The sequence below is a fragment of the Mus pahari genome, chromosome 21 (assembly GCF_900095145.1).
Source record: "Mus pahari chromosome 21, PAHARI_EIJ_v1.1, whole genome shotgun sequence".
In the NCBI taxonomy this organism is placed as follows: Eukaryota; Metazoa; Chordata; class Mammalia; order Rodentia; family Muridae; genus Mus; species Mus pahari.
Window position 1 is genome coordinate 28810594 of NC_034610.1, and position 16207 is coordinate 28826800.

The 16207-nt window shown below is 45.5% G+C and overlaps 1 protein-coding gene and 1 non-coding gene across 2 annotated transcripts in view; both read left to right on the forward strand.

Moving 5' to 3' along the window:
• The window catches only part of Mthfd1l (methylenetetrahydrofolate dehydrogenase (NADP+ dependent) 1 like), a 184297-nt gene that overhangs the window by 128015 nt on the left and 40075 nt on the right, over nucleotides 1-16207 (forward strand). The window contains exons 25-26 of the mRNA XM_021220926.1: nucleotides 3813-3920; nucleotides 6780-6932. Coding sequence (XP_021076585.1) covers nucleotides 3813-3920; nucleotides 6780-6932 — 261 coding nt within the window. The remainder of the gene's footprint in view (nucleotides 1-3812; nucleotides 3921-6779; nucleotides 6933-16207) is intronic.
• Nucleotides 4883-5041, forward strand: LOC115062837. The gene has a single exon (XR_003842755.1). It is a non-coding gene; the product is annotated as a U1 spliceosomal RNA (small nuclear RNA).

The following is a 16207-nucleotide window of genomic DNA, read 5'->3' on the forward strand; positions in this document are numbered from 1 at the left end:
TTCCAGAGTGGTTGTACAAGCTTGCAGTCCCACCAACAATGGAGGAGTGTTCCTCTTTCTCCACATCCTTGCCAGCATCTGCTGTCATCTGAATGTTTGGCCTTACCCATTCTGACTGGTGTGAGGTGGAATCTCAGGGTTGTTTTGATTTGCATTTCCCTGATGATTAAGGATGTTGAACATTTTTTGAGGTGCTTTTCAGCCATTCGATATTCCCCAGTTGAGAATTCTTTGTTTAGCTCTGTGCCCCATTTTTTAATGGGGTTACTTGGTTTTCTGGAGTCCATCTTCTTGAGTTATTTATATATATTGGATATCAGTTCCCTAAATGTCTATTTTCATATTTAGCACAGGGTGGGACAAGGCCTACTATGTATGAGCCACTCTGCTAGACATGAGGCATATCAGGGTAAGGGAATAAACAGATTCATCACCTGTGCACACAATCAGGGGAATGTTGATAAAAGAATAAACACTCATAACTTACTCTATCATTTTTATTTGTTTTTATAAAAGCTATCATTTGCCTCAAAGCAGCTTAAGTGAATCTTGGTTCAGCCAAAGATCATTTAGACTGGGCATGCCCCTGAAGAGTGTATACCTCTCTTCACAACCAAGCAAGGAAATAGTAGAAAGTTCCTTTGTTGACGATACAGAGTAAGTATACTACCCACGGGGAGGGTAGAGCTCATGTGGGGCTGTTTTCACACTAACCCTAAGTGGTAAGCTAACTGAGATGTTTTCATTTATTTACTTGTTAAACATTGTAGGAGAAGTCTTTCAGAACCTTGGCCTGGGGCTTCCAGCTCAGTGGGTGGAGTGCCTGCTGAGGGCAGTGAGAACCAGGGGGGGAGAGACTGTCCCAGCGCTCACCTCTTCCTGTTTTGCCTCCCACTATGGACTCTGTGTGAGTCCCATTTAGTATAGGTCACAAAGTCAGCCTGGCACAGGAGTGGTAGTCCCAATGCACTTTCCAGAAAACACTAGCGAGGAAGATATTAGTTATCGGCAAAAGATATCCGCACTTGTACTCCCAGAAGGCTGGAGTGGTACTGAGACTGGTAACATCGGGAGCTTAGCAGAGATGGAAAGATGTAGAGGACCTGCCTGCCTAAAGATTGGGGAACCTGATGATTGCCATCCTCCACCAGGGTATGGTCCTTGTTGTGCTTGATGACAGAATCCTTTCCTGCTAGGAAGATCTTCTAAAATGTGGTGTCTATGTTTGCATGTGTGGAGGGCAGAGAACAAATGTGAGGCGTCAGTTCTCACTTTGCTACCATTTGGGTCCCATGGATCAAACTCCAGTCGGGCTTGTCAACAAGTACCTTTACCTGCTGGCTCTGACCCCACAATATGGTTGAGCAGCAGAGTAGATTCAGTACAGTGTCTGGAGCAAGCGGTTCTTATGTGGTGATGTGCTGTGCAGACGATGAGATTGTCAGTTCATGTACAAAGTCCTCTGTCACTCTCACCCCAGTACCTCCCTACTTGAGCTTTCCTTTCTCTTCTGGAACTCCTATACACCCAGGAGCTTGTTTTTACATGACAGGAAATGTATAGTCCTTTGTTCACCAGAACACTGAGGGCAGTTGTCCCCATAGCCGCTGGAGTAACTTTGGTAAATATATGTTATGGTTATGTCAACTTGCCAAGGTCTAGAAGCACCTAGGAGACATACCCCTGGGCATGTCCGTGAGGGAGTGTCTACGTTGCGTAAGACAACCCAGTCTAAATGTCGCTGACACCGTTCCATGGACTGGCATCCCAGATTAAATAATAATGAGAACGTGAACTAGACGCTCGCATCCGTGTATCAAATGTTGCTCTCTGTCACTGTCCTTTTCCTGTGAGGGAATGTATGCCCTCCAACTGCAAGCCAAAAGGAACCCTCCCTTCCTGCTTCTTTTCAGCTACTTAGTCACAATAATAAGAAAAGTACCACTGGACAGTGGTGGTACATACCTTTTTGATCCTAGCACACAGGAGGCAGAAGCAGGTGGATCTCAAGGCCAGCCTGGTCTACAGAGCAAGTTCCAGGACAGCCAGGGCTCCACAGAGAAATCCTGCCTTGAAACAAACAAAACAGAGGGGGTGTGGGGAGAAGAAGGAAGAGGGAGAGGGGGGAGAGGGAGAGAAATATATAGATAGACTAGATAAATACATAGATCGATACATAGATATATAAATACATAAATAGATACATAGACACATAGATACATAGAATAGATAGATACATAGATTGATACATACATAGATAAATAGATAGATACATAGATACATAGATAGATGGGTGAGTGGATGGATGGATGGATGGATGGATGATGGTTGAGAAAAGTATGTGCTACAGCCCTGGACCTCAGAGACCCTTAGCCCATCTTTACTCCAGCTAACATTAGCTTTGAGCTGTATGTGTGTTAGAAGTGTGTTGAGCTTCCTGGCATAGTCCTTTAATCTCAACTACCAAGGAAGCTGAAACAGCTAGCCTAGGCTACCCATAAGTTCAAGGTCAACTAGAGCAATTTATTAAAAACTTGCTTGAAGAAAAAAAGAAAAAGAAAAGAAAAAAAAAAAAAAAAACAGGGTAGGGGCTGGGGATATAGCTCAGTGGTAAACCATTTGTGTCCTGGGAGCAAAGCCCTCTGTTCAGTTCCCAGTACTGAAAACAAGGGTACCCTCAGGCTTATCTCTATCCGCATTTGTATTATATAGCTCTTTATATTAACATCCCCACAGCCTCCTGAGTCTATGCCCACAGGGCAGCTGTGCTAACAGGGGCTCTCCCTCAGACGCGGAGATAGAAACGACTTCCCTGACCTCTAGCTCATGGTCCACATTCTGCCCTGCTGGAAAGTAATTAGCAATTAGTAATTAGTTGTCCCTTTTCGGAGATGAACTCTCACATGGGATTTCTCATGTGAGAGTTCTTTATGTGGTTTGTAAAAGGCACCTTGCCAGCCAGCAGATTTTAAAATTAAAGTTGCGTCCAGCCACTAGAGTCTATTGATACCTCTGAATCCATCAGTACTTTCCAAAGCAGCATGAGCCTTGCCAGCAGCCTTTCCTTCAGGGAAGAACACTACAGGTGCTCCCAGTGTCAAAGTAGGGACCGCTGATACATATTAATACTGTCCCTAATGCGGTAGTTCTCAGCCTTCCCAACACTGTGACCCTTTGATACACTTTCTCGTGTTGTGGTGACCGTCAGCCTTGAAATTATTTCATTACTATTTCATAGCTGTAATTTTGCTACTGTTATAATTCATAAGAAATATCTGATACATGACCCCTCTCCCAAAGGGGTCATGACCCACAGGTTAAAAAAAAAAAAAAACGCTGCCCTAAAGGATTTGTGGGAGAGGTAGCCTTTGACATAGACCTGAGAGCTTCAGAGAGCTTGATGTTTGAAGAGAACAGGGAAATGTTTTTGCATCGCCTAGATCATTATTTTAACGTTGGAATGGATAAAAATGGTTAATGAGGTTGGCGGGCTTCCTGTCGGCCAGCTCTTTTTTTTTTTTTTTTTTTTTTTTTAAGTTTTTCGAGACAGCCCTGGCTGTCCTGGAACTCACTTTGTAGACCTGGCCTGCCTCTGCCTCCCGAGTGCTGGGATTAAAGGCGTGCGCCACCACGCCCGGCTGCCAGCTTGCTTCTGATTGAGCATTTCAGTGTGAGGGAGAACGGATAGCTGGTTTTGAATGCTGTACTTGTGGGGGAATTTCTCAGTCAAAAATGTAAAACCCCACCAAGCTTTGCCTCCCGTCTTGAAGCCGGTGACGGCAATGATTCTGTCGCCCTTTGTGTTCCTCCAGCTTCCCATCGTGGAAAAGATAAGAGTCATCGCCCAGACTGTCTATGGAGCCAAGGACATCGAGCTGTCTCCTGAGGCGCAGTGCAAAATCGATCGCTACACCCAACAGGTAAACAAGATCCCCCACACGCTTCTTAGACGGGGTATCTGCCCTGTCATCTCAAAAGGCACACCTTGATTTTAATATCCGTCGCCTAGTGAAGCGCTACTCAACTGCCCGAGGATCAACAGAGATCAAAATATCGGAAGCGTTGGCTAAGTAAGCCGTCATGATAAAGACATTTACTCTCTGACTCGGGCATCCTTGATCTCCGAGATCATGAATGTGGCTCTGGTTTGCAGAGCTGGGGATGGAACCCAGAGCCTGGCTCCTGTATGTACTAACCCACGGGGCTCCATCCGTATCCAATGTATGTGGTATGGGTGTCATCCGTGTTCACACGCGCTCCCCATCCCTCAGTCAGAAGCACTGGGAAGTGTCCCTTTGCATGCAGAGGGGAGACAGCCTTTGATTCTTTACGCCCTTTTGGCTCTACGGTCTTAAAAATCCTTGCATGCTACCGGTGAGGTGAACGCAACGGAAGTGTTCAGTGAGGTCTGTGTGCAGGTGGTTCATTGCCTTGTTCTCAGGAATTGAAGGCTGTACCATCTTCTACCTCTAGACAGGGATAAGGGCTAGTGAGCTGTGGGAGGGGCTGTAGCCCAAAGGTCCCTGTGCCTCAAATGCTTCCACCTGCTTTACCCTTTTTACATAGGTGTCAGCATCTCTGCTCGCTGTCGGGATCACTGCATTACAAATAACACTGTTGGCTTTCCTCCTCCAACCCCTTTGTCCTAGTTAGAGTACGTGTGATAGTTTGTTAAATACTATATCCTATCAGTGCCAAGTTGAATGGGGTCTGATAAAAATTGTTTTCTCAGCCGGGCAAAGTGGTGTCTCAGACCTTTAATCCCAGCACTCAGGAGGCAGAGGCAGGCAGATCTCTCTGTGAGTTCGAGCCTGGTCTACAGAGCTGGTTCCAGGACAGCCAGGGCTACACAGAGAAACCCTGTCTTAAAAAAACCAAATGTCTACTCACCTGGCAGGGGTGGGTGGCATCACAGTCATGAAGTCAGTTTTCCCAGGCGAGGCTTACCCATTGCACCCAGTATTGTTGACCTGAGATGTCCCCAAAGGTACGAAACCTGACTGCCTAATTTGTGGTAGTGGAGGACTCTACTCACCCTCTCCCCTGGACAAAAGAAGGTTGTTTTCTTGAAGTCTGAACTTGTATTCTGTTGGCACGACTCATTAGTTTCTATTTTCTGTTGTACTGGAGCTCAACACTGGCCCCAGCTTTTCTCTCTCTCTCTCTCTCTCTCTCTCTCTCTCTCTCTCTCTCTCTCTCTCTCTCTCCTTTGTGTGTGAAAGAGAGTGGGTGTTTTGCACACGTGTGAGCATATGGGTGTGTGCATTTGTGCATAGACATGCAGAAAGCATGTCTCATGCTTTCCAGTATCGTGGTCTACCTGACTGCCTTGAAATAGGGATCTCTCACTGAACTAAAAGTTAACTGTCTTGGCTGGGGCACTTAGTCTGCATGCCCTTGGGATCCTCCTGTCTCTACTCACCCCACTCCCATCGTGCTGGAGTTACAGGCATGCACAGCCACATATATTTATAATATATTCATATATAATATGCATAATAAGTATTTATTTTATATTTTATACATTGTATATTATATAATTATATATTTATATTATATATACTATATAAGAGATTGTATATATGATTTTATTTACCATATATTATATATATAATTTACATGTTATATATCTCTTATTATAACATATATTTATATTATAACATATATAAAATATATGTTATCTACTTTAAATTATATATAATAATTTATATTCTTTAATGTCATAATTTATTCTAATAGTCTTTTTTCCTTGTGAAATATGATTTATGGTAGAATATGTTAATGGAATGATACATTTTTTTAATTTATAGTAAATTTTCAAAGGAATTATTTCAATACTTATTCATTTTACAAAATCAGAAATTCTAGGCACCAGTTGTGATTTTTTTTTCCTCGACAAAATCCTCATTAGTATGTAAAATAGGGATTTCAAGAATACAGTACCTGCCCTTCACACACACAACTGATACGGCTCTAAAATGTTCTAAATAGTTGTAGGTTGAATCATAAGCAATCACATTCTGTCATCTGTCTGTCTACCACGGGGATATTCCTTAAACATTAGTGTCAAGTATGTAGTTGCAATTAATTAGTAAGGTCTCTGAGGGAACACTCTGTGCTATGTAGTTACAGCATCCTTCCCAGAGACAGTGTCCTTTTTGTAAGATGCTTGCACGTGACTTCCTCCCCTTTCACCTTTGGAATTCTGGGTCAGGCACAGACTTTGGTCCTTAAAATTAAAAGAGGCTGAAAAAGTGACCTCATCGTCATTCCTAGAATGTAATCGCAGATCAAATAGCCATGATTCATAAACCAGCACAAAGGGCCCTTTGCTGCCCAGCAGACCCCAAGAAGGCCAGAAGAATGGTCCTCAGAGCCTCATTAGCAGCCTTGTTCTGGTTACCTTTCTCCTTCCTGGATATTAATAGCCTTGGAAAGTGCTTTCTACAGCGTGTCCAGTGCTGTGCCTAAAAATAGCCTTGCTTACACACACACACACACACACACACACACACACACACACACACACACACACTGCAAGGGCCTCCTCTCTAGGAGAACCTTCAGAGTAAACAGAAGACCTCACACCCTGCCAAATAATGGCCTTAAGAGCAGAGGTCTTGTCCTCCCTCAGCTTCTAGCTGAACAATAGCCACGCCCACTGGCCACACCTGCTGGAGTCTGCACCCAGACGCAGTTGCTGCAGAGCCATAAACAAAGAGCCGGTGGGAGAAGCCCGCCCTCATGGCAGTGAAAGTAACTCCTTTTCATTCCTGCAGGGTTTTGGAAATTTGCCCATTTGCATGGCGAAGACCCAACTCTCTCTCTCTCATGAACCTGACAAAAAGGGCGTGCCGAGGGATTTCACTCTGCCCATCAGTGATGTGCGGGCCAGCATCGGGGCTGGGTTCATTTATCCTTTGGTGGGAACGGTGAGTACCAGACCTCAAAGCCTGTGTTGCTGTCACATCTTAGTCACGCTCTGCCAACTCTACAGATCACGCGGCAGGGAGGAGTTTACCATAGTTGCTGGTTTTTCTCAGCACTCTTCCACCAATAACAGGGCGGAAAACACACCTCTGCCATCTCTGGCCAGGCCCTTCTATTTTCAGATCATGTGATTTAAAGTGAATTTCCTTCTGGGAGAGAGAATTGAGTGAGTGGCCTCAAAATCAGTCTGCTGACTCAGTGACCGACTTCACCAACTGTCTCTCATTGCTGCAACTCAGACTTACTATATTGCACTTCTTTGGGCAAGTTGGGGCTGGCTGCTCACACTAGCCAGGACCCTAACAGCTACCCCAGGGGTGAGGGGGAATCAGTGGCCCACCCTCTGTTTCCTTCTTCGACACATCTCGTGTGTCCCTTTGGGATGACATTACACGTACATCTTCTTCCCGGCGTGTTATTGAAAAGTATGAAATAATATAAAATTGTCAAGGGGGGACATTCCACATTCAAACATAAAAGGAAGCATTTTGGTATAGTGTGGCTTTCGGGAGTCACGCTATTATTAAGTAAAGAACGCAGGAAAAGCCAGTGGTGTACACCTTTAATCCCGGTATTCAGAAGAGACAGAGGCAGAGGCCAGTCAGTCTACTGTACATACTGAGTTCCTGCTCTATATAGTGAGACCGTGTGTGTGTGTGTGTGTGTGTGTGTGTGTGTGTGAGAGAGAGAGAGAGAGAGAGAGAGAGAGAGAGAGAGAGAGAGACCTTGTGACCCTGGACATAGGGAAGAGGCTGGTTGGTAGACAGAATTGAATCTAGTGTCAGCTCATTTGAAAGGTTGTCAGGGCATAGGAAATAAGTCTTAGAAACATAGATGAAGCCAGGGAGATGGTCCTGTGGTGAATCTCCCACCCACCACCTCCATGGCCAGGCTAAAACCAAAGCTGTCCTGTAAAATCAGCGTGGACTCTTTCCCCCAGCCTGTTCCTGGGCCTGGCTCTTTGACTTATGACCCCGGCATAAATGAATGCCTGGAACGGCCCTGGAGGAGCAGCAGCAGCCGCTTGCTCACAGGGTTTCCTGGAGTGAGCCATCTGTGACATTATCTCAACTCAGAAGTTCCTCCTGTGGCCGCTCTCAGGGACAGAGGGAGTGTCCCTGCCTGCCCGCAATCAGGCCTGAGGAATCAGGAAGGAAGTGAGGCCTAAGTAAAGGGGGTCCAGGAAGGCAGGACACTGTCACTTGGAGGCAGTGATAGGCCTGCTCTCCGTGACAGTGCAGGAAGCCGCATGCAAGCTGGGCAAATTGCCCCAGGAGGCCAGGATCTCCTAATAAGGGTGGCATTTACTTTCTTTGACCGAGCTCTGGGCCCTACTACAGACTGCCGGAATGCTTCGAACATTCATCACGCCTTTGAGAGACATTGTGGTAACTTCCTGGTGGGATGACTAAGGAGAAGGAATGGGGGTGGGGGGTGGGGGGGAGTGACCCTGGGGGAACTGACCCCTGCAGGTGGGAAAATTCTAGTAGGATGAATCAATGTTATGCTTAGTCATTCCACATTCAATTGCTATCAGGCATCTGAGATACTGAGATACAAGGCCATTTGCCTCCCAACCCCCCACTCCCTGACGTCCACAATCAGAACCGTTCTCCATTCTTCAATAGCATCCATTCATTCATTCACTCTCTTATTCAGCAAGTCATTAATAGTACCTCCAGCATGCATGGGGGAGACCCGGATCCCTTACCTCCCATGTGGGTTTCTGGTAGATAGACTCTGTCTAACCTGGACAGAAAGAACACTGTGGGCTTTAGAACACAGGGGCAGGTCCCCTCTTGGTGTGTCCTGAAGGGAAGCAGGTAGCCCTTCTGTACCTCTGCTGCTCCATAAAGTCTTGAAAACAAAGAATTTCAACATAAGCCAGCCCGCCCATGAGTGGGAACTGCATTCAGCTTGACTGGTGTTGGGAAATCACATGGAAAAATGCTAGAAAGGGGTCACTTCATTGTCCCTTCCGGATGTTAGCTGCTGAACACTTACCTGAACTTCCTTCATTCTTCACCTAGCTGTCTCATGTATTTTTGTGGCTGAGCTGTCACATCACATTCTGTTTGGTAATTGCTTTAGTTGGTGCTGATGAACACACTTTCTGATGGCCAGTATATGGCCAGTGTGGAGGCTTCCCTGGCACACTTCACCTCCCCGCGCTTTTCTATAGAAACCCCTCGGCTCACGGTCCTGAAGACATCACCGTAGGGCTTTCTGGCTGTGTGAGGGCAGCCAAGTATTTCTTTCTACAGTAACTTTCTTCGTTCCTATGTAAAAATGCATTCCTGGGCTGGCAAGGTGGCTCAGTGGATAGAGAGGCTTGCTACCAAGCCTAAAAATATGAGTTTAACCCCAAGGACCATATGGTAGAAAGACTCTGCCCCTGGAAGTTGTCCACAGAACCGCCACACATGCAGCACACACCCATATACAAAGTTAATTATTGTAAAAGAATTTAAGGAAATTACTCCTGTGTGCCCCTGCTTCTTTGGGATGGCATTACATATACATATTCTTCCCAACATATTATTGAAAATTACGAAATAATATAAGATTGACAAATGGTATAGTGTACATCTCGGGGCTCTTTTCCTAAGAAATAATTTGCCAAATGCATATTTGGGGGGGGGAGGGGCAGAAGAAGCAGATACTTTCTTATAATTTCCCCAACCTCAGATTTTATAAACTACTCTATTCCTTGGAGCTGGTGGTTTATAATAGCCAATAAATCCAAGAACCTATATAACTTTTCAAAAAATAATCTCATATATATAATGAAAGAGATTTTATATATATGTATAATTTTATATATTATATATATAATATACATATAATTTATTTATAAATATATATTTATATATATATATATAAATGGCAAGTGTTCTCTGTCCTATCACATTGGTTCAGCCTTTAATTACTTACAAAGCCTGTTTAATCACTTGGCCTGAAATATTATTTACTCTGTAAGCCACATATGTGAAGTGATGTTGGAACATAAATTCCTTAGAGAAAGGACCAGAAAGACCACATCAAACCCTTAGTGTGAAGCAGCGTATATCACTTTTATAACACAAAAAATATGATAAATGGGGAAATGATAAACCATCAGCACTTAGAACAATATTTAACTTGGGCCAAACACTTTCAGGAGAATCATAGTTTCCCAGCGTGTGGGAGCTAACCCTGTGTCTCCGTCTTGCCTGTGTGGGCTGCTGGTCATGTTCTGCAGGCGGCCTGCTGCGTTCAAGCAAGGGGAAGGAGCTGAGGTGGCCCTAAGAGGCGTGTTCTCTGAGGGCGGTGTGTCTGAATCTGTTCTGTGTTTGTGCAAAAGGGAGAAAACCATGAGGTTTCCCCCTGTTAATTAGTCCTGGGCTCTTCTTACGTTCGGTGTCGGGGTGGAGAGGGGCCGAAGGACTTCTTTCTTCTCAAAGAGCTTTCCTAAGCAGTGACACATTTCCAAAACAGCATGGAGAGGTATCCAACCAAGCTTGAATTCTTAACAGATGTCCATTTGAAGTTGGCTTTTTCTGTGACTGTTTTTCTTTGATATCACATCGAGGCTTTGAGCAAAGGGCTCCGAAGGAATTTACAATGTGAGCTCTTTCTAGGTGGTTCTCTTGATGGCTGTTTGGTGGGTCTCCCTATGCATCCCAGGCTAGCTTTGAGCTCACAGTTCCTCTGCCTTCTAAATGCTGCCGTTATGAGTTACTATGCCTAGACTGAATTCTTTTTTTTTATGATAATCTTGACTGGAATCTTGGGCTTTAACAATCTCACAATTCATCCAGAAGAGATTAAGCCTTCTAGTGGTATTTATGGGGTAGTTAGCACCAGATAGGGCATCTCTAAGAGCTGCTAGGAATCCATCTCAAAGACTCATGAGGAAGGCATACACTGAGGCAGGGACATCCGTGACACCCAGTGTGACACTGTGGCTTGTCCATCTGGTTCCTTCTGTCTTCTAGTCCATTCCCTCTGTGACCTGCTTAAGGAGAATCCTTAAAAGATCCTAAAAGAGAGGATCCTGTATGCGTGCACACACCTTCTTTATTCTCTCCTTGTGGAGAGGAGCCAAGGCTGGACCTACCCCAAAGTGGAAGACCCAGGAACAAAAGATTAGAAGATCAGCTTAAACTTGCTATGGCTTTTGTCTGTCCTATGGGTGACCTGATCTGGCCGCACCACACCACTACCAGGTGCACCCCTGAAGTCATTGCCTTAGCTGGCCCCCAGAAAGCAGGAAGCTGCCAGAGCCAATGGGGGACTCAGTGACATCATACCCAGCTGACGCTGGGTGGAGATTTACTGGACCTGGTGCAGGGGTTGTGGGGTAAACACAGCAAGCCCGGGCCTCACCCTCCAGAGGCATTGCCGGTTTGTTCTTTCTCACGTTCCGTTGAACTCCCTCTATTTTCCCTCCTTGCTCTCTAAGTATGTACTGAATGTAGAGCTGCCTGCTGAGCTGATTCAGGTCAGTGATGAAGTTCTTTCAGCTTGCTGGGGTGCATCCCCACCCGCCACCCCCTCCACTTCAGGATGCATGATTAGCCAAGCGCTTTCTAAATTCCACTGCCCACCGGCGAAGGTGAGGTCATTCAGACCTTGTAGATATCAATCGGAGGGACGGTTCGTGGCATTTTCCCAGAGATTGACTTTTATTTACACGGTGAGAAAAATCAAACACTCCCCAAGCTGTGCTCTAAGTGAGCCGTACAAGCCATAGTAAAGCGGTGAACACCAACCCAGGTTGTCCATCGGGAGAGATCACACACAACAAGCTTCCTGCAAAATCACCTACACCCGTCTCCCCTGCTCTCCTGCCCCATAGTTCAGTGGAGAAACTCTCAGCCTGCTTCACAAAAGTCTCAACACAACACAACAACACACCTTCTCCTTTCTAGTGTCCCTAGCTCCTGGCAACTATAGCCTGAGTTTGAAATGACGCAGCTACCACTCTGGCTTGCTCCGCGTGACCTCTAGCTCCTGGCTGAGCCCTTGGCAGTTCCCTCCTCTTCCCTACCTTGTGTGGTTTTGCTTCCCTATCTGAACATCAGAGTTTCCTGCTTTCCCTCAGACATGTCCCTTACATCAGCGGCTTCCTCTTGACGTGGTGTACTGACAGGGTGTTCTCTGCCTGCATGGCAGCCTGCCTCCTTCCAGGGAAATCCCACGTGTCTGGCCAGAAACAGAGGAGACCTTCCTGTCCTTTCAGCATGGTATGTCCAAGGGAGAGGAAGGTGATTGGTGTCCTCAGTTTCCAAAAACGATTGACCAACAAGAGGAGAAAGCTCTGTGACTCATTGGGCCAGTGTCTTTCTGCTACAAAAGGTCGTCTGGGTCCCATCCCCTTGTTTCAATCTTTTCCTCCCTAGATGAAAGCCAAATTCTTCTCTGCATAAACCCAGAGTTAATTTGAATGAAAGCAGTCCCCATGTTACCTGTGTATGGTGGCACATTCCACCACTTCAGGAGCAAGAGCGGGAGAAAATAGGACTTCAAGGCCAACCTGGAATGTGGGGGAAATGGAGAGGGGAGGGGAGAGATGTCTCCTCCTGAGTGGCAGGCTTATCTTTCTGTGATGGGTGGAATCCAGCCTTACACATGCTCGCCCAGTCTTCTCCCATTGAGCTATGAGTTGAACAGTGTTCTTTTACTTTCTGAGTATTTAGGCGCTCTCTGCCCAGCCTGCAATCAGCTTTATCAACTTATTGTTTTCTCTAGTGATTGATACGATCTGATTCCGTTCTCTCCCACCTCCATGTTTGGCCTCCTTGTTTTCATTCCCGGGGGTTTTGGTTTGGATTCCAGGCATAGGAATGTTAGCAAAAATACACCCTCGTTCATTCGAACGCCTGAGAGACATCCATCAAGTCATCTTGTGCTTCCGGCATTTGTCATAGTCTGTGCCTCTTTATCACACTTCCTTACCCACGGGCTTTGCCAAGAAGCCTATAATCAGAAGCAGGGGACATTTATGCAAATGAAATAAAATTAAAGCCAAAATGCCAATGTTGCAAAAAAAAAAAAAAAAAAAAAAGTAATAGGCCACCCTCAGAGTCTGTCGGAGGGCTCGGTGGGAAGGATAAATGAGAAAGAAAAGATAGACTTGTAAGAAAATACCCTTTTGTAAAACTCAGATGGCAGTGTGCAGAGAAATTTAACTGATAGGATCTGGAATTCATAACCATTTACAAGCTAAACTGAGTATGTGTCTGTTAAATTAGGCAGCCACGAACACTGGGTTGAATGGGAATGGGAAATGCGCTAGACTGCTCTTGAGAGAATCGGTATCACCCCCCCCTTCTCTGAGAATCGCTGAGCGTTTAATTTGGTGTAGCTCAACTCAGTGATGGGGAGTCAACAAGCAACTCTAAATGGGTCTAGAAAATAATTTATGTCTGTTTAAGTGATCGGGCCTATAGAAGACCCAGAATCAATTCCTAGCCCCCTGTCAGAGCTTACAAAGAAGTCACGTTAATGCTTCCTAGGCCACGGGTGAGTAAAGATACTAGAGTTTGCTACAAAAGAAACTGAAGGCTGGGAGTTTAAGATGCTGAACCCATTGTGACGTCAGTCTCCAGTGGAGACTAGGCACTCCCTCCCCAAGAATCAGTTGTGGACAGTAGTGTAGTGCCCATGTCTGTTTGTACCTCCCAACATTCGCTTTTCATTTTCCAAACATATCTGTTTCTCCACTAAACACAAAGCCACTGCAGCTCCCAAGCCTTGCCCAGGATGAGATAGAGAGTGGGCAGGCTTGGGCGAGTGCCATGAGAATATACCTGTTCTCCGAATGCTCCATTTCTCTGGCAAGCCCACATCATTCCTGCCTCCCACTGCACCCAGGTGAAGCAGGTTGCCTGTGCTTGCCTTGGGTAGCCTCTTAGTCGCCCAGGTCGTCGTATCCAGTGTCTCCTGTTAATCCAAGCCCTGTTCCCTCGTACATCTCTTGGTTTCAACTCTGTGTGCCTTGCTGCAGTGAGACACTCCATGTAGAACAGCAACTTCTGGATGCTGAGAATAACTTCACAACAGATGAGGGAGCCTTTAGGAGTCTTTTGCCACTATGAATTCACCAGCACTACAGTCCTGGGCTCAAAATATTCTATAATAGTCTTTTTAAAGAGTACAGGCTCAGGGGCTCACAAATCCTGTCTGCCCTGGTAGTCCTCATCCAGCTAAGTGTTGCCATAAAACCAGGTAAAAATACGTCAACCTTAGGTCCAAACACGTCAACCTTACTGATGTGTTCAGACAGGGAATTATATATCGAATATTCCACTATAGAGGAAGAAACAAAAGGAAATATGCTGTCATCCAATTTCCAAAATAAACTCTATGACCAACTATAAGAATGTTCATGACGAGTTCAAAACCAGGGAATTCCAAGTACAATTCCATCCTGTAACTCCGTTTGGATACTGTCTACCTATAGATCTTGTTAGATGCTATAGGCTGAGGCTCAGACACTTGTGAGTGGGCTACCCATCCTTCTGAATGACTGGCTGACTGCAAACCATGGTTCTTACTACCCTCTTCCCGGCTTCACTTAATCTGCCAGGATGACTTAGAACGAGGGGTCATGCCTGACTGCTTTGTTCTGGCCGCTGTGAATGAGACGGGTGAAGCAGAGATAAGTTGGGTGCTGTCTGGAGAGCCCTGGCCGCTGGAACTTCTGTCCCTATGGTATTCACCATGCTCGGAGTCTTCAGAATTTCTTCCAGAGTGTTTGTAGCGATCAATCCCACCCTGCCTTTCCTGGAGATAAATGGGTGAATGGGACTGGCGGTTCCAGTCTTGCTCCCCTCCTTTCCAGTGATGGGGACCAACTCATGCAAATATTCTACATCCGAGCTCCACCCCAGCCTCACAGTCCTCTCAGAAGTATTTCCCAAGCAGGCCCATGTCAGCCCACATTACAGAAAGTCTCTCCCTGTTAGAACGATTGTAAGTAAAGAGAAGGGTAGAAGAGATGAGAGCCCTTCGACTCAAATCTGTCTCCTCTGGGATGGAGTTTAGAGACATTTATGGCAGAAGAATCAGAATGTATGGCCTGGAGAGATGGCTCAGCGGTTAAGAGCACTAGCTGCTCTTCCTGAGGACCTGGGTTCGATTCCCAACACCCACATGGCGGCTCACAACTGCCTGTAAGTCCAAGAACTTACGCTATCATACAGACATGCATGCAGGCAAAACACATAACATAAAGATAAACTAATTTAAAAATTAAAAAAAAAAAAAAAAAGAATCCTAGTGTGCTGAGACACGGAGAACGGTGGTCAGAGGGAGGAGAAGGTGAGGAACCAGCTCTAAATGGTGCATTAGCATTCTCTGCTGAAGAAGTTTGCTCTCTGGTATCAATAAGTTACCCATGGGACACTTTTACAGGACCAGTAAGGGGGTGGGGGGCAATGTTTCAGGCTTGCTGAAGATTATTTTAATTAAAAATCAATGTTACCAAAGTGAGTGTGCATGAAGACTGTTGTTACCTATGGCATTGTTTACCTGGGGCCCACTACGATTGTCCTGGCATTTCAAATATAGAGAAGTGCTTTTGATTTTTAAATAGAAAGAGAGGATGTCTTAGGCCTCTTACAAGAGAAAAAAAAAAAATGTCAATTTTCTTCTTATAAAGGGTTGGATCCATAGCATTTGATTTTCCTTATGATCAGATCCCAACTATGCCTAAGGCCCCCCCAATATAGTTGCCTTGTTCACGTGAAAGGAGGTATTTATGGAAGGACCTTGTTATGAGTATTATAATTAATTTTAAAAAAATGTCCCTGTCACTCCAGAAATTCCATGGGTTTTAGGAGCCCTCAGGACTACAACTGAGGATAGCCACCAAATATGTATAAACTTGTACATTTCCATGGGTGGAAGATACGGGGTTGCTGTGGGGGTGGGGGGGGTGGGGAAGGATCCAACACCGTTTCATAGGCAACTTAAGCATCTATGGATTTTGGTGTCCACAAGTAGGGATCCAGTAATGCTAGATGATGTGTTTATAAAAAGATAAACAGAGGGGGTATATGTTTTGTGATGGTGTGCAGTGAGGTATGGGGGAAGAAGGGTGCCTGGCGGGCCCATGCTGAGGTATCCCTGCCCCCTGAGGGACCAGACACAGGACAGTATAGTATAGAATAGAGTTTATTCAGGGAATGGGGAAGGGAGTCAAGAGGGTAGTAGAGGCAGAGAGAGAGAG